The sequence below is a fragment of the Lolium perenne genome, chromosome 3, assembly GCF_019359855.2.
Source record: "Lolium perenne isolate Kyuss_39 chromosome 3, Kyuss_2.0, whole genome shotgun sequence".
Taxonomy (NCBI): Eukaryota; Viridiplantae; Streptophyta; class Magnoliopsida; order Poales; family Poaceae; genus Lolium; species Lolium perenne.
Genome location: NC_067246.2, coordinates 257330227 through 257352256, shown reverse-complemented (window position 1 = coordinate 257352256; position 22030 = coordinate 257330227). Strand labels below are relative to the sequence as shown.

The 22030-nt window shown below is 45.8% G+C and overlaps 1 protein-coding gene across 1 annotated transcript; it reads left to right on the top strand.

Annotated features, from left to right (window-relative positions):
- Positions 1-9777: 9777 nt before the first annotated feature.
- Positions 9778-18395, top strand: LOC127340127 (uncharacterized). Its single transcript, XM_051365905.1, has 7 exons — positions 9778-9953; positions 10174-10229; positions 11475-11660; positions 15684-16740; positions 16845-17272; positions 17375-17547; positions 17628-18395. The coding sequence occupies exons 1-7, from the start codon at positions 9778-9780 to the stop codon at positions 18393-18395; spliced, it is 2844 nt and encodes a 947-aa protein (XP_051221865.1).
- The last annotated feature ends 3635 nt before the right edge of the window (positions 18396-22030 follow it).

Sequence of the window (22030 nt, the reverse complement as noted above, 5' to 3'; positions counted from 1 at the left end):
AAGTGATCCAGGAATGGAACACTGGACAGCGGTCAAGAATATCCTGAAGTACTAGAAAAGAACTAAGGATATGTTTCTTTGTTATGGAGGTGACCAAGAGCTCGTTGTAAGTGGTTACACCGATGCAAGTTGGAACACTGATCCTGATGACTCTAAGTCACAGTCTTGGTACGTGTTTATATTGAATGGTGCTGCGATGGCCTGGGCAAGCTCGAAGCAGTGCACGGTGGCAAAGTCTTCAACAGAATCAGAGTACATAGCGGCTTCAGAGGCTTCATCAGAAGCGGTATGGATGAAGAGGTTCATTGTAGAGCTCGGTGTGGTTCCTAGTGCATTGGACCCACTAGTCATATACTGTGACAACATGGGCGCCATCGCCAATGCACAAGAACCAAGGTCACACAAGAGGCTGAAGCATATCAAGCTGCGTTACCACTCGATTCGCGAGTACATCGAAGATGGAGAAGTACAGATTTGCAAAGTACACACTGATCTGAATGTAGCAGATCCGTTGACTAAAGCTCTCCCTAGGGCAAAGCATGACCAACACCAGAATGCCATGGGTGTTAGGTACCTTACAATGTAATCTAGATTATTGACTCTAGTGCAAGTGGGAGACAGAAGGAGATATGCCCAAGAGGCAATAATAAAAGTGGTTATTATATATCTTTATGTTTATGATAAATGTTTATATACCATGCTATAATTGTATTAACCGAAACATTGATACATGTGTGATATGTAAACAACAAAGAGTCCCTAGTATGCCTCTTAACTAGCTTGTTGATTAATGGATGATTAGTTTCATAATCATGAATATTGGATGTTATTAATAACAAGGTTATATCATTGTATGAATGATGTAATGGACACACCCAATTAAGCGTAGCATAAGATCATGTCATTAAGTTATTTGCTATAAGCTTTCGATACATAGTTACCTAGTCCTTATGACCATGAGATCATGTAAATCACTTATACCAGAAAGGTACTTTGATTACATCAAACGCCACTGCGTAAATGGGTGGTTATAAAGGAGGGATTAAGTATCCGGAAAGTATGAGTTGAGGCATATGGATCAACAGTGGGATTTGTCCATCCCGATGACGGATAGATATACTCTGGGCCCTCTCGGTGAAATGTCGTCTAATGTCTTGCAAGCATATGAATAAGTTCATAAGAGACCACATACCACGTTACGAGTAAAGAGTACTTGTCAGAAGACGAGGTTGAACAAGGTATAGAGTGATACCGATGATCAAACCTCGGACAAGTAAAATATCGCGTGACAAAGGGAATTGGTATCATATGTGAATGGTTCATTCGATCACTAAAGTCATCGTTGAATATGTGGGAGCCATTATGGATCTCCAGATCCCGCTATTGGTTATTGGTCGGAGTGAGTACTCAACCATGTCCGCATAGTTCGCGAACCGTAGGGTGACACACTTAAAGTTGGATGTTGAAATGGTAGAACTTGAATATGGAATGGAATTCGAATATTTGTTCGGAGTCCCGGATGAGATCCCGGACATCACGAGGAGTTCCGGAATGGTCCGGAGAATAAGATTCATATATAGGAAGTCATTTTATAAGATTTAAAATGATCCGGAAGGTTCTATGGAAGGTTCTAGAAGGTTCTAGAAAAGTCCGGAAGAAACCACTTTGGAAGGCGGAGTCCCAAAGGAACTCCACCTCCATGGCCGGCCAACCCTAGAGGGGGAGGAGTCCAAAGTGGACTCCCCCAAAGGGGGCCGGCCAACCCCCCACATGGAAGGGGGGAATCCCACCCCAAGTGGGATTCCCACCTTGGGTAGGTTTCCCTATCACATGGAAGGTTTTGGGTTCGGGTCTTATTCGGAGACTTGTAGTCCAACACTTGGGGCTTCCACCTATATAATGAGGGCCAAGGGGAGGGGGCCGGCCACCCCAACACCACAAGGTGGCCGCACCCCTCAAGTGGCCGGTGCCCCCCTCTCCCCAAACCCTAGCTGCCCCGCTCCTCCACTTCCCGCACGCTTAGCGAAGCTCCGCCGGGTTTCTCCACCACCACCGACACCACACCGTCGTGCTGTCAGATTCAAGAGGAGCTACTACTTCCGCTGCCCGCTGGAACGGGGAGGTGGACGTCGTCTTCATCAACAACCGAACGTGTGACCGAGTACGGAGGTGCTGCCCGTTCGTGGCGCCGTGATCAAGATCTTCTACGCGCTTTTGCAAGCGGCAAGTGAACGTCTACCGCAGCAACAAGAGCCTCATCTTGTAGGCTTTGGAATCTCTTCAAGGGTGAGACTCGATAATCCCCTTGTTGCTACCGTCTTCTAGATTGCATCTTGGCTTGGATTGCGTGTTCGCGGTAGGAAATTTTTTGTTTTCTATGCAACGAATCCCTACACTTTTGCACATCTTCGAGATCTTGCAGTATAGTCATTCTTTCAATGGCCCGGATTTTTACCGGATTAACCTCTATACCCCGGCTTGATACGAGAAAGCCAAGCAGTTTGCCGGCAGGAACACCAAAGGTGCATTTTGCCGGATTGAGTTTCATCCGGAATCTCCTCAAGTTGTCAAACGTTTGCCTCAGATCATCGATCAAGGTTTCCTTGACCTTAGTCTTTATCACGACATCGTCCACATAGATTTGTACATTTTTTCCAATTTGATCAAACAAACACTTTTGCATACAGCGCTGGTGCGTTGCACCAGCGTTGCACAAACCGAAAGGCATAGTGACATAGCAATAAGCCCCGTGCGGGGTAATGAACGCAATTTTTATTTGATCTTCCTTTTTCAGGGGAATCTGATGAAAACCGGAATAAGCATCCAGAAAAGACAATAGCTCACAGCCCGCGGTAGAATCAATCACTTGATCGATCCGGGGTAGGGGGGAAGGATCTTTTGGGCAAGTCTTGTTCGGGTTGGTGTAGTCGATGCACATGCGCCACACCTTTGGAGCTTTGGGGTCTTCCTCTTTTTTCTTCTCGACCAGCACCGGATTGGTTAGCCACTCAGTATGCAGTACCACCACGATGAAACCGGCAACCAGCAACTTTGTCACCTTTTCTCCAATGATCTTTCTTCTGTCTTCAGCGAACCGGCGTAACGGCTGCCTTACCGGTCTTGCATCTTTCCGGACATTCAGAGAGTGCTCAGCCAACTCCCTCGGAACACCTACCAAGTCATCAGTAGATCAGGCAAATATATTCCGATTCTCACGGAGGAAGTTGACGACCGCGCTTTCCTATGCCTCACTCAAGCCAGCACCGATACGAACGGTACGCTCAAGGTAAGCCGGGTCCAGCACAATGTCTTTTGTTTCCTTGGTTGGCTTGGATGCCGGTGTGCCCAAGTTGCCACTCATTGCCGCTAAGCTCAACTGTGAGGACTGAGCCAGCGCAACTGCAGTTTGCATCCTTCTTTTTTCCTCTGCAATCACCAGCGATTTAGCCAGGTTTGATCCGGCGGAAGCGGTTGATGATGTGTGAAGCACACGTCCGTTGGGAACCCCAAGAGGAAGGTGCGATGCGTACAACAGCAGCAAGTTTTCCCTCAGTAAGAAACCAAGGTTATCGAACCAGTAGGAGATGAAGGCCACGTGAAGGTTGTTGGTGAAGGAGTGTAGTGCGGTGCAACACCAGGGATTCCGGCGCCAACGTGGAACATGCACAACACAATCAAGATACTTTGCCCCAACTTAACAGTGAGGTTGTCAATCTCACCGGCTTGCTGTAAACAAAGGATTAAACGTATGGTGTGGAGAATGATGTTTGCTTGCAAAGAACAACAGAGAACAATGATTGCAGTAGGTTGTATTTCAGATGTGAAAGAATGGACCGGGGTCCACAGTTCACTAGTGGTGTCTCTCCAATAAGATAAATAACATGTTGGGTGAACAAATTACAGTTGGGCAATTGACAAATAAAGAGGGCATAACAATGCACATACATATCATGATGACTACTATGAGATTTACTTAGGGCATTACGACAAAGAACATAGACCGCTATCCAGCATGCATCTATGCCTAAAAAGTCCACCTTCGGGTTAGCATCCGCACCTCTTCCAGTATTAAATTGCAAACAACAGACAATTGCATTAAGTACTGTGCGTAATGTAAACAATACAAATATCCTTAGACAAAGCATTGATGTTTTATCCCTAGTGGCAACAGCACATCCACAACCTTAGGGGTTGCTGTCACTCCCCCAGATTCAGTGGAGACATGAACCCACTATCGAGCATAAATACTCCCTCTTGCAGTTACAAGTATCAACTTGGCCAGAGCCTCTACTAGCAACGGAGAGCATGCAAGATCATAAACAACACATATATGATAGATCGATAATCAACTTGACATAGTATTCCATATTCATCGGATCCCAACAAACACAACATGTAGCATTACAAATAGATGATCTTGATCATGATAGGCAGCTCACAAGATCTAAACATGATAGCACAAGAGGAGAAGACAACCATCTAGCTACTGATATGGACCCATAGTCCAAGGATGAACTACTCACGCATCAGTCCGGAGGCGGGCATGGTGATGTAGAGCCCTCCGGTGATGATTCCCCTCTCCGGCAGGGTGCCGGAGGCGATCTTCAGAACCCCCCGAGATGGGGTTATATAGGCGAAGGGGCAGAGTCGGGGGACGCCCGAGGGGCCCACCCCATATGGCGGCGCGGCCAGGGGTGGGGCCGCGCCCCCCTATGGTGTGGCCGCCTCGTGGGCCCTCTTCGTCTCCTCTTCGGTGTTCTGGAAGACTCCGTGGAAAATAAGACCGTGGGCTTTTGTTTCGTCCAATTCCGAGAATATTTCCTGTGTAGGATTTCTGAAACCAAAAACAGCAGAAAACAGGAACTGGCGCTTCAGCATGTTGTTAATAGGTTAGTGCCGAAAAATGCATAAAAATGATATAAAGTGTATATAAAACATGTGAGTATTTTTATAAAACTAGCATGGAACATAAGAAATTATAGATACGTTTGAGACGTATCATCAGTTTCTAGCGAGATCTTATAGTTTCCCACCACGGTCAAGGGTCCACAAGGTGCCGGCATCTTCATCTTGAGATACGCCCTATGAGTCGAGGCCATGAATGCCGCCAATGCCGATCTCCCTAATAGTGCATGGTAAGGACTGTCTAGGTCCACCACTTCAAACAGGAGGTTTTCCACCCGGCAATTGTCGCGTCCTCCAAACGACATATCCACCCGGACTTTTCCCATGGGCGAGCAGGACAAACCCGGAACGATTCCGTGGAACGTAGTGTGAGTTGGCTGTAGCATGTTTTCGGGTATTCCCAGCGTATGCATGGTGTGCCGGTACATAATGTTTATGCTGCTCCCATTGTCTATCAGCACTTTGCTGAACTTGACCCAAGTCGTTGGCCCATGCATGATTGGGTCTACAACGAGAGCGTAGCCACCCGGATTCGGCATTATCTTAGGGTGATCCTTGAATGACTAGGTGATTTCCTGATCTGACCACAACATGTATTTTGGAACTGCCGGCATCACTGCGTTCACTTCCATGGAATGGCGACGCACACTTTGCTTGTCCGTTGGCTCTGTAACGAACACAACACAGCACACGTCCGGATCCTGGTAAACATTCCGGCCCAAAGGTGCCGACGGTGGCAGTTGGCCATTGTCATCTTCCACCTGATGAACTTGTTGGTATTGCTGCCGGTTTGGCTGAGGCTGTACCGGTAGAGCGTTTGCTCCGGTAAGCGGTGGTGGTGGTGGTAGCTATTGCTGCGAGAGGTCTTGCGATGGTGGCAGCATCGTAGTACAGCCTTGTGCTTGCGCATCTTTTACTGCACCTTTCAACATCAGGTACTTGGTCCAAGAACAATCATTTGTCAAATGGTTTGCCGGCTTCGCCGGATTCGGGGTGTGCCACCGGCACGGTTGCTCCATTGCTGATTCCATAGTGTACTTTGCATGATCTTGCCAATTCTTTTTCTCTCCCCACGGCTTCTTTTCAACCCATTGTTTTTTAGGACCCGCTCATGGCTGCGATCCGGTTTTTTGCCTCTGGCTTCCGCTGGTGCCGGAGTTATCCTGCACCGCGGCTACTTGCTGCGGACCGTACCTCCGATCCGGAAAATCTTCCCTTCTTTTGTTGTGCCAGTTATCCCGGTATTGATCTTGGCGTGGTTGGCTTGTTTGCGCCGGATCGGCTTGTACTGCTGGTTGCTGGTTGTTGCATTGGGTCTCCCAATGCGTAGCTATCTGCCACACGTATCATTTCTGCCAAAGTTGTTGGCATGTTTCTCGGTAGCTTTTGCCACAGCGGTGAACCTCTTCTGCATCCATTGCAAAATTAAGCAATGGCTTGTGCCTCGATCACTCCTTCACAGGAGTTCCTTGTGGAATTCCACCGGGTCAGGTAATCCCGGTCTGTTTCATTGGAGCGCTGCACGCACAGGGCGAGCTGTTGTGGCCTGTTTGGTCTCCGGTATCTACTGCTGAAGTTACTCACGAAAGCTTCCTCAAAGTCCAACCAGCCATTTATGCTTCCTGCCGGCAAGTTGTTAAGCCAAATGCGTGCCGGTCCTACCAGGAAAGATGGTACAATTCTCATGGCCCAGCGCCGGTTTCCTCCGCCTTTTACGGTTCCTCCGCCACCAGCAACATAAACTGCGGTCACGTAGTCCGCAAGCCAGTCTTTTGGCTAGTGGTGCCATCATATGTTTTTGCGTCACGGGGTAACTGGAAGTTGCGAACCGGTGGTTCCTCTCTCATGATTCGTGGGCCAAAGCATTTTGGGCCCGGAGGACCTTCTGCCTCGATCATTTCAGACAAGTACACTCTGTCCAGCCTGTGCCTCGCATCCCGGTCTAGTAGGCATCTTTCTCCTAACCGTTCCCCCAAAGGGTTCCGGTAGGCTGCAATTCTTTCAGTTCCTGAATCAGCTTCATCGTAACGTTCCGGTACCGGTACCGCAGCCCTTGCCTGCCGGTACCTTGGTGGAGGCATTTCCTCCTCCACATACGCTGCTCTTGCTGCGCGATAGTTTTGTCCGCTTCCTTTTCTACCTGCATAATCATTTCCGGCGTAGCCCTTTCTGGCATAACCGCGTACTACCCCTTGGTTTTTTCTACCGGCCTCGTGTCGCCCGGCTTGTTGTTTTCCGGCAAGTACCGGATCGTACATAGTCATTTGCTGCGCATTCACTTCTTTTTTCTTTTCTCATGTCCAGATGGGGGGACGATGCCTGCCCATGGGACTTACTTCCGGCATTCTTTGTAGAACGCACAGATTTTGAAGCCGCAGCTTTGTTTACCTTAGCTAGCTGCTCAGCATTTTGTTCCTGAATCATGTCAAGCAATTCCCTAACACGCTCTTGCTGTTTTGCTAAAGCATCTCCGGTAAGTGATTCAAACAGCTCTACTGCAGCCCTAGCAGCTTTTATGGTTTTATCGGGACTGCTGTACTTCGGTTTCTCTACGATGCTCAGCGATGCAGAGACACTTTTTCCGGCGAGAACTTCCTTACGGAGATCCTGATCTAGATTGCAAGCTCTAAGCCGGTTTTCCGGTACTCTTGCAGCCTGAGCGCTAATAGAAGCAAAGCCATGGGCAGCGTTATACTCACGTAGGGTTGGGTTCAGCTCGCGCTGCGCCCGGAGGATGTCTGTGCCCCCATAGAGTAACTTCTGGCGTTGTGCCTCCAGCTCCACCTGAGCCGCTGCCTGATCGATGTTCTGTGCGATGGGCGTCGCCAGCATACTCATGGCCGCTTGAAGTGGAGTCTCCGGTGGCGCTGTAGATGCACCCGCAACCTCCTGGTTGCGCTCGGTCGGCGGCTTGGCCGTGCGCGTGGACTTCGTCTGTCCTGCGCCTTCCACCGCAGCTCCCTTGCCGGCGTCAGCCGTGCCAACCACCAGCACTTCGACGCTGCTGGCAGCGTGGCCACTGCGAAGCGCAGACCTTGGCGGGTCCGGAGCCACCAGCACCGGCGAGAGGCACTGGCGCTCAGGGACGGTGCCGTAGTAGACGCGGAAGCTCCCGAACTCGATGACGCGGCCATTCTTGGGGAACTTACCTCCGTTGGTGAAGCAGCCTGTGTTGTCGTTGATGAAGTCCATGGAGAAGACGCGGTCGATGAGCGCGGTGACGACACGCTCGTCGGCGATGGTGAGGAGGCCCACCCGAATATGAACTCCAGCAAGCGCAGCTGCTGGCCCCACGGTGGGCGCCAACTATCGTCGTGCTGAACAGACAGATGTCATAGGATGGCTTAAATTGGGGCCGAATGTGCGCTAGAGGATTCTGGGGAGGGTTTTGGTAAAGATGGGATGAGTTCCGGATGAACTTGGCCTTGGCCAGAGGTTGAAGAAGAACACTACTAGCTCTCAATTGCTCAATGTCTATTACTTGGTTAACACACAGTACATTGCCTCTCTCGTATCACGTACCCGCACAAGGGGGTGCTCCCTCTCCTTATATAGGGGAGAGGGTGGCTTACAAGGGAAGAAACCCTAGGAAACCCTAATGGTATCTTTGACTAGACAAACTATTTTACAAAGCCACTTTGGCTCTACCGGTACCGGCTAAGACTTTAATCAGGGGTGCTGACCTCCGCCGGTACCTTTTACTTCATCATCTTCTTTTGGCGTCAGGCCTTCGTTTAAAGCTGAAGTGCTTCGCTCATCTTTGTCCTCTTGCTCTTGAGAAAATCTTTGACCAGTCTTGCCGACGTGCTACAGTGTAGCCTGTACCGGTAATCCGGTACCTTCTTAGCCGGTTCTGGTATACCCCTCCTGGGATACCGGTATAGATTTACTTAGTCTCATGCTTAAGTGCTTAGCCCGGAACAACCTTTAAACCGGTACAGCGATAGCCTGCACAAGGCTTAGTTTGGCATGCCTTTGGCATACCGGGGGTCATCCCCCCAACAGGCCCCAAGCACGGGCGGCGCAGCACCATGTGCGGGTGATGCCTATAACTATAGGGAATATATAGGGGATCCTTGAAATCTTTGATAGAAAGTATTACCCAATAAGTTCGACTCAAGGGAAACACAAAAATATCAATAATATTTTAGCAATTGAGATGCCACTCTCAACCACACATGTATATCAATAAACTCACAAAGCAAGTGGTGATATATAATAGTTGATTCAAAGCAATAGAACAAGTAGTAAACAATAACAGCAGATTTCCAGATTTCACCGGAAGTAGTGATGTGTAACTATCAGTGGCTAAAAGCATATGCATGAGGTCATAGTGGGGTGTTGCATGAATGATATTGATCATATAATGTAATCCTAATATCATAGTATTCATCTCTAATCCAGCTATGTGTAGGTGTGTGATCCTAATATAGTTATGCATAATAAAAAAAGATAATTTGCATAACAACTTTTGTCATGCGTGCCCATTTCACCGGGGCCAACTTGGAACTACATGCAATTAAGGTATATCATTTCAAATATCCCGGAACAAAGCATTAACACTTCATGAACACACAATATCCTCAAACTACCACATATTTCCATTATTTTTTCCTAACATGCACTTTAGGGTTCGCAGGTTCAACATAATAATGAGTAATACACTCTGCATATAAATACCAAACTCATACATATGACAGGGAAATAAAAGTTTTGTACTGAAATCTTGTCACCCGAGCCCTGGCAACAAGCATTAAATATAGCAAAGGTATACCAACACTCATACATGAATATACTCAAGACAAATATCCCAAATCTCGATACTCATCAAATCCCCATTCACCTCACGTGCCTACAGAGAACTACTCACACATGGTGATGGAGAGTGAGCACATGGTTGTTGGTGATGACGTTGGTGGCGGTGATGGTGAAGAAGACCTCGAAATCCCCCTCTTCGGCGTGGAGACTAGGACCAATCTAACCCACGAAACAAAGATCGTAGATGTGGCGGCGCTCTGTTTTGCGAAAAGCTTCGTGCTCTTGGCCAGGTAGGTTTGTAGGGTATATAAGGGGGTACGTGAAAGAAGGAGGTGAGGGGACACTCGAGGGCCAAGATAGCCCAGGTGGCACGCCCTATGCAGTGGGGCGCACCACTGGTTCTCTTTTGGGCCTCGTGGCCCCTCTCGTGTGATTCCAAAGCTCCAGGCCCCTTGTTTTGGTGAAAAACTTCTGTGGTATTTTCCTCGATTTTATTTCCTGTGAAAACAGACTGAAAAAACGTTTGCTAAAAACAGCGTCAGATTCAGCAGCTTTACCCAAGTTTGGTGAGCAATGCCACAAAGGCCTAGCTCACTTGTCTACTAAGGGACTTCCTCAAGGCGGAAATTGGGCCTTTACAAGGTTTCTGGAGCACACATCCACACTTGAATTGGAGGCTCCCAATAGCTGTAACAACACAACAACAACAACAACAACAACAACAAGATCAAACCAAGTCACGACAACTAGGGTTTCCAAAATAAACACTAGCAATGGTGCCCTTAAACAAATGAGGGGCAAATGTAAATCGCTTCGGTGAAGATGTAGATAGGGGTCATCTCCTTCGATTCTCCAAAAATTAACAACTTTGGGTGGTTGAGGGAGGAGATCAATTTATTTTGGTGAATCGGCTCGAGGTGAAGAACATGAACAGGTCGAGCAACCTCAGCTTGGGGAAGAAGAGGGTATTTATATGCCCCTCGAAATCAAGTCGTTGGAGAAGAAATGGGGTGGAAATTCCTGTGTAAGTTGAGGCCGGAATATCCCCCCACACCCGGAATTTCCGGCTTCGACTGAAATTTTTGGGGGCCGTCGAGGGACCCTTAAGTCCTTAGCCGTTTTTTGGGGCCCGGAATTTCTTGCCTGGCATTTTTCTGTTTCTTCCTTTATTCTTCCTTTTCACCAATTGAACATTCCTTTTTGTTTCTTCTCATCATGTAAACAAACTAGATAACATCTGCACCACTTAAACGCATTAGAGTATCACACGTGTTGTTATCAAACACACAAAACCATAATGGTGGAGAGATGTTCTTTCAATCTCCCCTTTTTGGTGTTTGATGACAACATACAGATTTGCAATAAATCACTAGCATAAACAACATGTTGCCAAAGAGATAGAGGTACTCCCCCTAGATGTGTGCATATAAGTAATTTGCATTTTAATACAAATGCAACACACATAGGTTCGAGTGGCCTCGAAACATAAAATAGGCAACATGAAAACAACAACTACCCGAGACATAATATCACATATAGTTGATATATTGAGATATAGATCATACCAATATGGTGAAATAGAATACCGAATACCATAAATCAAGGGCGCTCATTTCCCCCTCCCCTGCTCTCGGTTAGCTACAGTCCCTACTCTCCTCCTTATCCAAACCGGGCCGCTCCTTCCTCCTCTCCGCCGGAATAGCCGGCCGGAGATGGAGAGGAGAAGGCGCCGGGGTAGATCTTAGGTGTAGGAGTAGGTTTTTCGGCTTCTTGCCGGGTTTTTGGAGTTTGGCATCTGGATCTCCGGGCAGGATCTGGTGCTTCTGGTGGTGGCTTGGCGGCGGCGAGCTCCAATAGTGGGAGCAACCGCGGCGGGCCTTATGCTCCAGAATCTCCTTCAATAAATGGCCCAGTAGATGCTTTCTTCTTTGCAAGGTGTGCGGTGACTGCTCTGCTCCTCCTGGATGGCCGTGGTGGTAGGGGGGAGAAGCACGGCGGTGCTTAAGGTCTCAGCAAGGTTTTTTCCCTGGCCGGCCATGGTGGTGAGGGGGGAACTGCCTTGCTTTCCCCTGCAAAGTTTGGAGCTAGTAGGGCTAGCTGGTGCTATCTGCTGAAGGGCAGCATAGCCCTGTCTCTTTCTCTGTCCGGCCATGGTGGCGAGGGGAGAAGAGGGGGCGATGCGGTGTTTTCGACCAGGCGGCACCAGCTCTATCTTTGGTGGTTCTTCGTCAAGCGCAACTACGCAGTCGGCACCATGGCCGCTGCGATCTACAGCCGGCAAGGCGGCTGTTTCTCAACCTCCGTGACGGAGGTTTCTCCCTGTCCCTGTTGGAGCTCGACGCCTCCTCGCTGCCAAGTGATTCGTTCCCGGCGGCTTGGAGGTAGCCAGCGGGGGTGGGTTCTCGCCGGAAGGAAGAGTTCGAGCAGCTTCTCTCCATTCCTTGGCGGCGACGCTTCGAGGATGCCGGCGAGCGGTGGCGGTGAAACTCCATGACCTGATTGCTTTTTCAACTTTTGTTTTGGGGTGTGTTTTGTAAATTTGCAGGCCTTATCCTCAAATACTGGGTTCTTTAGGGCGAGTGTTGTAAAGGGCATGTCTGCAATTTGTACCCGTCACGTGTCACTTTAATGGAATACCACCTTCTATTTCAAAAAAAATACCATAAATCACACACCATATAATAATGCATAGTCTCAAAATATAGAATATCGAAATCCATGTCTCCCATGACCATACTACAATCCCAAACAACATAGTTCAACATAACCAACATAATGAAAACACAAATGTTCAAAAAATGAAAGGACACAAGCTCTCAAAGAGTGGTAAATGCATATGCTTGTGCCCGCCCATGCAAATCCTGGAGAATACCTACATAAAACTACTTCTCCCTCTTTGGCATTGAAACGCCAAAAAAGGGAAAAGAGAGATGCTACGCGCCCCAAGGGAATCACTCGAGCATGACTCAAAACTCATAGTCGTCTGCACTCTCCTCTGCGGCTGGAGGAGAGACGCGAGAGATGTTGCTCCTCATAAGACTCTGCTCAATCAGACTAGTGAACCTGAGAGGAGTGCCATCTGCTGTAGGTATGATGGACAGGAGGTCGAGGAGGAGAACCTTGCTCACCACTGAATTTGTGTAGAATGACCGCATGTGTATGCTGGATGTCGGCACGCTCACGACTTGCCTAGAAGTTCTCCTTTTGGACCTCAACGTTCATGCACAGAGCATTCCTCTTGAACCATTTCAACTTCTTCACCTCCTTCTGAATGAAAGGAGAAGAATCCGAACGACCCGTGGGCGGTGCCACTAGAACGAGCATCTCAAATAAAAGAACCAGCAGTAGGAGCAGCAGGGGCAGCAACCTTCCTCTTCACATAAGTCTTCCTGACCTTATGGTCCACTCGAGGATACTAACTCAAGTCCCCAGTCACGATTGTGTTGTCAATGAGAAGCTGGATAAATGGGGCATATCTATACCCCTATATAATGTGCCAGTTTTGAACCGTTGTTCACCTACATCTGGCGGTTGAGGGTAGCTAGATTCCTCCACCTTCTTCCAGAACCATCGCGACCCTCTGGACCGAAAAATAGCTCATGTGCGATGACTGGCCACCACTAATCGCTCCCTCTTCAGTCCTCACCGTCTACTACTGCCGCTTCACATGCTCACCACTACCATGGCCCCTACTACCACCAACGCTCCTCCCTGACATTTCCTGCCATGCTCACCCTTTCCACCAATTACTACAAGCTCCCATTCCCTCAGCTCACAGGTTGCTTGCTAACGCTTCCAATCCATATTGTTTGAACTCAGCCCCCCCCCCCCCCCCCTCGCCTCTCCCTTTGGTTCTAGGGGTGCCGCATGCCTGAAATTCCAGTTCCTTCGCCTCTCCGTGCATGGGTTGCACTTACAAGCAGCTATAAGGGTGTGTTTGGTTTCAGCCTAAGTTAGCCCAACCAAAATTTTGGCATGATCAAAATGAGGGCATGAACAAAAAATTGGTCTATTGTCGTTTGGATCATGACCATTGTTTTTGGCAAAAGATTGATTAGGTGTATTTGGTTTGTAACCTACAAAAGTCCTTCGTTGCCTGTTATCAGTTTGTGCTAAACATGATTAGTATGCAACAGATTAAACTTATTGTCACGTAGCAAGGAAAGGAAAATCACACTGATACGCTACGCTCTACTCCTAGCTGACATTAATGTTTAATTAATCCACCGCACTGCATAGGGTCCAAGGATCCCACCAAAGTTTGCAGGCCGACAGCCTTGCCAATGTTTTGGCTGACCATTTTGGCGCTAGCAGCTGGCCAACGTGCGGGCGGAAATTGAACGAGCATGCCGATGGTGACGCGGGCTAGCCAAAATCCTGGTACCAATTAGGGTACGTTTGGTTCTTGCCCATGGTTGCCCCACCAAATATTTGGCTAGGCAAAATTTTGGTTGACCTTTTGGTTGCCCATGAGTTGGCCAACATTGGCAAGAAAACTGAACTAGATTAGGCAAGTAGCCATTGGCATGCCAAATAATTGGCAACCATCCAAACAAAAACCAAAGTTTTGGCTATGCCCAAAATATTGGCAGGGTAACTTTTGGCCACAATCCAAACATGCCCTTAATCCAAACGACAGCCAAATACCATGGGCTAGCCAACTTTTTGGTTTGGTTGCCATTGGTTGCAAACCAAATACACCCTAACATACCAGTGCAGGCCGACCGGGCAACAACGTCTTGAACACATTATCCGCAACCGTACACACATAATTTTGAGATGCAATATGTGATCTCTGAAAGTTGCTAAGTAGACTAAGTTCTTTTATGATCTATACATTATACTTTCCTGTAAACTATACGGAGAAAAAACTAAGTCCTATATCAGTATTTCAAGGAAAAAACAAGGAGCAAGTCACAGGCTATTTGTGACCGCCAGGTGTTTGTGTTTATGTCTACAATTTTTTTTCTATCCATTCTAATTGTGACTATTTTAACAAATACACGGTGATTTTGATTATTCAAGTGAACCATCTTCGGGTGACCAGTGAATTTGTTCCTTCGTAACATGTAAAAAAGGTGTTTATAATAGCATTAAGAAGCAACAAAGTTTATTCACAAAAAGGTGAAGTTTATGAAAATTAGCTTTTATCGAATATTTATAGGCAGTTAGTCCTACAACAAGATCCACCTATATGCAAGGAGCCAAGGACGGAGTCCATCTCAAGATATTACAGATGTTTCTGATTCACGGGGTTCATCAGATGGGAAACAGGGTGTGTCTTTGATATTTCTATTCACCAAATTTTAAACAAAATTGTTCGCTGTTAACTTTGTTATCATTACCAAGATCTAATTTCCTTTTTGTATATCTTATGATTACTGGAACTAAATGCATTAAAACTTCATCTGTCATATCCGCAGTGGCGAGGCTCCCGGTAGGGCAAGGTGTGGCGCCCGCCCTACCTAAGCCAGCGACAAAAAAAATTGTATACCTATGCTACATATACGATACTGTATCGATCGAGAGCAGGACAGGCTACGCAGCTGAGCGGACCTGATCGAGGGCATCGTTCGATTGGCTAATTGGGCCGTGAGTTGCCGCGTCCTAGCCTGCTGGGCCTGTCCCCGAAGCCACACAAGCAATACTGCGAGTCTGCGAGCGACGACTCTTGTTCCTGGACACGATCGACTCCTCGTCGTCCTCGACTTCGTCCAACCGAAACGGATCGACTCCTCAATTTACGCAGGTCGCGATCGGGAGAATTTCAGCGCTGGCGGCTGCAGTCTTGGGCGGCTGACCTCTGGGTAGCACGCGACGGGCCGACCGCCGACGGCAACGGCAACTGCTGCCTGCTGGCGTGCTGTTGAGGTAGATTGAAGCCTAAGGTCGAGATGAATAAGAAAGGGAAGGGGCCAGCAAAGGGGGGGAATAGGAAAGGTAGAGTGGTTCTGAAATTTTGTATTTCGGTATAGCAAGTGCTGGTTCTTTTTGCTGAATTTATGAATTGTCAATTGCAGATTTGACAAGGTATTTTGTGCCACTTTCAAGTGGCAGCAACTCTAAACCAAGCGCAGATGAGAGTGAAAATGTTATGGACATTGTGGTACATCAAGAGAAAGAGCAAGATGTAGGCAAAGAGACGGAAAATTCCACGGCTGCCGAACAAGTGGAAGAAGCTAATGGAGATTCTAGGACTGCCGAACAAGTGGAAGTGGAAGATATTGATGTGAATGAGAATGTTGATGTTCAACAAGATGAAGGTATACAATATTTTGGTCTAGATGACATCAAATTTGATCCAGGACTTCGCATTCCAATTGATCAATTTCATCCCAATATTAGAGATGATGTTAAATTTGCATATCTAGAGAAAGGTCCAACTCAACCAACTCGTCATAAATTCCGTAGAGATAGAGATGATAGAAGCTTTCGGCCAAATTGGTATAAGGAATTTAATTGGTTGGAATATAGTGTGGACAAGGATAAGGCATATTGCTTCTACTGCTATCTTTTTAAAAATGACCAGATGCATGAAAAATTTGGTTATGATGTATTCACCAAATCTGGCTATGACCATTGGAAAAATGCGGTGGCTGCATTCCGTAAGCATGTTGGTGGGGCATGTAGCATTCATAATAATTCAAGGACAGCTTGTGTAGATTTTCAGAATCAAAGGGCAAGTTTGAAAAGCAAAGTTATAACTTATAGCAAAGACTCACTAGTCAAGTATGAAACCCGCGTGGATACATCTTTGGGTATTGTGAGTCATCTAGCATTGCAAGGTGAACCATTTCGTGGACACGATGAGTCCTCCTCTTCTTTGAACAAAGGCAATTTTTTGGAAATGCTTGATTGGTATAAAGAAAGGAATAGAGAAGTGAAACTTGCATTTGATGAGTTGTGTCCTAAAAATGCAAAGATGATTTCCTCAGATATTCAGAAAATACTTGCCAGACATTGTGCGGAAGCGGTCACCAAACGCATCAAAGAGGAGATGGATGGTTGTCTTTTCACCGTTCTTATTGATGAATCTCGTGATATATCGGTCAAAGAACAAATGGCCGTGGTTGTGAGGTATGTATACAAGCAGTAATGTATAGAAGTATGTTAAGTATTTATTTGTTTTACTTTTCTAAAATGTAGTGTATTTCAACTAACTGTATCTCATTTTCTTGTAGGTATGTGAACAAAAGTGGAGAGATTATTGAAAGATTTTTGTGCATTAAGCATGTCCCAAACACAACATCGGCAGCTCTAAAGGAGGCACTTTTGGATGTATTTGGTAAACATGGTCTACTCATTGCAAGACTACGAGGGCAAGGGTATGATGGAGCATCTAATATGAGAGGACAATTTAATGGCCTTCAGAAGTTAATTCGTGATGAGAACCCATATGCTTTCTATATTCATTGCTTTGCCCACCAGTTGCAGTTGATAGTTGTTGCTTTATCGAGATGTTGCAAAGGTCTTGAAGATTTCTTTGACGATGCGTCTAGTATTGCCAATCTTTGTAGTTCATCTTGCAGGAAGATGGATATATTGCTTGATAAGCATAAAGAGATTCTTCTGGCTAAGATCAAGAACGGTGATATGCCCACGGGAAGAGGTAAAAATCAAGAAACACACTTGTGCCGACCTGGAGATACGAGATGGGGTTCTCACTACACAACCCTATCCCGTATTAACTCAATGTGGGATGCGGTGATAGAAGTTTTGGGCATTGTTGAGGATGACGCGCGTAATCCAACTAAGGCAGGAGGTTATGTTCATAAAATGGAGACATTTAACTTTGTGTTCATCATGAAGATGATGTTAAAACTACTTCGTATGACAAATGATGTCTCTTTTCTATTGCAAAAGAAGGATCAAAATATTGTTGAGGTATGTGATGGATAAATTTTACATTTCTACTTTCAATATGTATATTTTGTTGATCGAAATTTCTAATTGTATCATTTCAGGCAATCTCTTTGGTTACGGATGTGAGAACACGTTTGGTCAATTGGAGGAATCATGGTTGGGAGTCACTCTTTGAAGAGGTCAAATCATTTTGCATTGAAAATGAAGTCATAATCCCAAGTATGGATACCATGGTAACAAGATGGGGTAAAACAAGAAAAGGAGGAAAATACCAGGTCACCACTGATCATTTTTATCGTGTTGACACCTTCTATGTTGCTATAGACTCTATTGTCACTGAGTTTGATCATCGTTTTAATGAGGCATCTTCAGAGGTTCTTCAAAACTTTTCTTGTCTTGATCCACGAGACTCATTTGCCAGGTTTAATGTGAATAAGCTTGCTCGCCTTACAGAGATTTATTATGAGGATTTCTCTGATTATGAGCGTGAGCATATACAGGATGCCCTTGAGCTATTCCATGTTCATATGACGAGAGTTGAAGATTTTAGAGATTGTCTTGATATTGCAAGCCTAGCTAAAAGGATGGTTGAGCTTAAAAGGCACACCATGTTTCCTACTGTTTACCGCCTCATTGAGTTGGCAATGCTTTTACCGGTGGCGACGGCAACAGTTGAAAGAGCATTCTCAGCTATGAAGATTATCAAGACAGAGTTGCGCAACAAGATGTCCGATGGTTGGCTTAATGATTTGATGGTGTGCTACATCGAGCGAGGGATATTCAAAAGTCTTGATCTTTCTGAAATTAAAAAAGATTTTCAGAAGGAAGGTAGGGCTCTGCCATTGCCTGGGACTTCAAGACGACACTAAAGCTTCATATGGTACGCTTTGTAGTTTCTGATTCTGTCAAAGTATATTTTCATTACCATTGTACTAAGTATTATGCTAAAGACCGTACAAGATATTATTATATCGATAAATTTTAGTTTTTTTGCATCAATCTTTTTTATGCTTTAAGTTCGCCCGACCTCAAAATCTTTTCGTCCTTCTGATGGACATAAAGGTACTGTACTGAGAAACTTTGTCAACACATTTGGAGCCACATATTATCGATAGTATATTAATAAGTGTGTTTCTAAGGGCACTAACTTGAAACTTTGTCAACACATTTGGAGCCACATATTATCGATAGTATATTAATGTAACCACTGTAATTTGGACGTACGGAATTTGTTTGCAGTAACTGTGGATATTTGAGTTAAATTGGATCTAGATTTTTCTTACGTTGTTTTGCTTGGTCAGGGACGTGCAAAGCCCGTGCAATTTACTAGTTATGACATAGAAGTCCGATTCACCATCACATCGAATATCTCATGGAAGATATAATCTATAACATCAACAGTATAATATGTGTTCTCTTCATCTTCAGCGCACTCACCAGCAAGAGCAACAAGGTCCACCAGTGCACCACAAATAGCATCACGATTCCCTCCACTTGAAGCAATGTTGTCCCGGAAGAGACGAAGAAGCTAATAATAAAGTGGAAGAAGACCTGTAGTAGTGCCAACCACTCGATGAGTCCTGTGTGTAGAGATCATAAAGAAAATCCTTATTGGAGCTGTTTGGACGATGGACACGGTGACCACCACTGAAAGGGTACCCAAGCATCTCAGCAAACATGTGTAAGTTGGCTTCACAAGAAGTAGAGCCAGTCATCCACATCATAGTGTGGGTTTCATTCTTCTTGAAGGCAAGTGTGGCATAAAACTTCTGAATGAGCGGAATACTGTAGTAGTGCTTGTGCAGCCCCATATGTTCTGTCACCCAAACAACATCCTAGAAGTGATCCTTCTCAGCAAGAGTATCCAAATATATAGGATTCATGGGTCTCACTTTCTCCATCTTTTCATAAATGTCCTTGAAGATGAACATCTGCTCCATACACCAAATCCCCTTCCTCATCCTCGTACGAGTTCTTCTGCCAGAGCATAGTCAATAGAATACATATCCTTGTAGTTGATCCTAGTATCCTTGCCTTTCCGTTGCATGGTGGCAGACTTTCTTGGAGCAGACTGGCTAGCGTACTCACTAGAATGGTCTTTGCGAGCACGGCGTCTCGGGTGCGAACTATCTGTGATAAGAGATAGATGGATAGCACAAGAAGAGTAAACACACAAGTCAAAACATAGACATGCAGTATACACTAATACCAATATAGGTTCGTGACTATTGTGTACATATTTGTTCAAAGAGGGTGCAGCAGACAGAGTTCCCAGGATGGAAATTCTGGTGGTTTCCAGGGCCGAAAATTCCGCCATGGCCGGAAATTTCGGTTTGCATCGGGCCCGAAAATTCCGCCCTAGCCGGAAATTCCGGTCTGCGTCGGGCCTGAAAATTCCGCCATGACGAACAACACTCAATTTGAGCAAAATTACGTCTAACCAAAAGATCGGCACACTAAATTGATGCTACTATCTACGACAACCATTTACAACCACTAGGGAACCAATTTCTCCAAGCAAAAAGGCACCAAAATTTGAAACACCTAAAAGGAGAGATTGCAATCTTTACCGGAGTCCATTTACGAAATGGCTTGGAGGAAAACGTTCCTATGAATGAGGAGAAGGAGCCCCGGCCAACAACCGCGGAAGGGGGCGGCCGGAGATGCTTTGGCGAGGCTAGGACGTCGGCGACGGCTGTGAGAGACATTGAGAGGCGCGGGGATGGGTAACTGGTTGCTGGGCAACTTCCCACCCCGCGTTCCCTAAGTCATCCCTCGCAACACGCCCAGGCTGGAAATTGCAGCCCAAGTTACGGGAGTAAATTCCGGCCTCCAGCAAGGCCGGATATTCCGGTTTTCTGAAGAATTTCAGAAAGTCGAAATATCTGACCCATCAAGATTACTTATTTGCACGCACCCATATATGAGATTATACAATGGGTATCATGACATGTATAAGTGGAAAATTTACTAACTAGATGGGGAAGCCAACAATTTCCGTCCAACGGGCCTTCCGAACCAAGTTTTAGCAAAAATGACTTGTGTGCAATATGGAAATGGTTATAGATGAGGATAGGCTTGGGTTTAGAGGTCTCAAACTGTAGATGGTACATGATCACTTAAGTTTGCAAGATTTAGCAAATAAATGTCAAACATGAGTGATTTCCCATAAGAACACAAAGATGGCAAATAAAGCCTGATGAATCCAAATAACATCAAGTCTTAACAAACAAGAGGGCGATGGCCTAGGCCACCAAGTATGCGTGTTATGGTATGGCACCGAGAAGATATATCTTGGCTCCAAAACCAATACTCGTCATTGAATCTCACATATCAACACATGATATAAAGAGAATGGTGTCTTACTATTGGCATTATGGGGGGAGGTATAGCTCAATAATTTAAACTGCACTCCCCCTATCTCCATGCCCACATCCAAACCAAATAGAGTTTTGAGAAGAAGTTGTGTTTGTAAGACGGTCAAGCTATACTCCTCAAATCAATGATATTTAGCTCATTCCTCAAATAGCAAAACCTTGCTTCATCAAGAGGCTTCGTGAATATATCGGCGAGTTGGTCTTTGGTTGGAACATAGCATAGCTCAATATCACCACATGCAACATGATCCCCTATGAGATTCCGGATCTCAATATGCTTCGGTCTTGAATGTTGCACCAGATTATAGGCAATCTTGATGGCACTTTCATTGTCACATAAAAGAGGCATTTTATCACAAGTGACACTGTGTTCCTTTAAAGTTTGCTTCATCCATAACAAGTGAGTGCATCCACTTGCAGCGGCAACATATTCGGCTTGGGCGGTGGAGAGAGATATACAAATTTGCTTCTTAGAAGACCAACACACCAAGGACATACCAAAAAATTGGCATACCCCGGAAGTAGATTTCATATCATCCTTATCCCCCACCCAATCCGCATCTATGCATCCATTAAGATAGAAACTTGAGCCTTTAGGATACAAAAGACCATGTCTTGGGGTATCAACCAAATATCAAAAGATTCTTTTGAGAGCCATCTTGTGGCTCTCATTAGGAGAAGTTTGATACCTTGCACACACACCAACACTCAACACTATGTCCAGTCTAGATGCGCAAAGGTAAAGAAAGGATCCAATCATGGAGTGATATACCTTTTGATCCACCTCTTTGCCATTGGGATCAAGTGCAAGATGACATTTGATAACCATTGGAGAGGCTACACCTTTCATGTCCTTCATCTTGAACCTTTTGAGCATGTCTTGGAGATATTTTGATTGATTGATTGAAGTCCCTTCTCTCAATTGCTTGATCTCTAAACCAAGAAAGAACCTCATCTCTCCCGTCATAGACATCTCAAACCTATCGGTCATAAGCTTCGAAAATTCATCATTGAAAGCTTTGTTAGTAGTGCCAAAGATAATATCATCAGCATATAATTGGCAAACGAAAAGCTCCCCATTGTAAAAAGAGTAGGATCGATTTGCCCAACATCAAACCTATGGTCGA

Coding starts and splice junctions, on each gene's coding strand:
- LOC127340127 (XM_051365905.1), top strand. CDS start 9,778: ATGGTGATGGAGAGTGAGCACATGGTTGTTGGTGATGACGTTGGTGGC. Junction 9,954..10,173: donor AGCTTCGTGCTCTTGGCCAG/GTAGGTTTGTAG, acceptor CTGTGAAAACAG/ACTGAAAAAACGTTTGCTAA. Junction 17,273..17,374: donor TGATATGCCCACGGGAAGAG/GTAAAAATCAAG, acceptor ATGCGGTGATAG/AAGTTTTGGGCATTGTTGAG.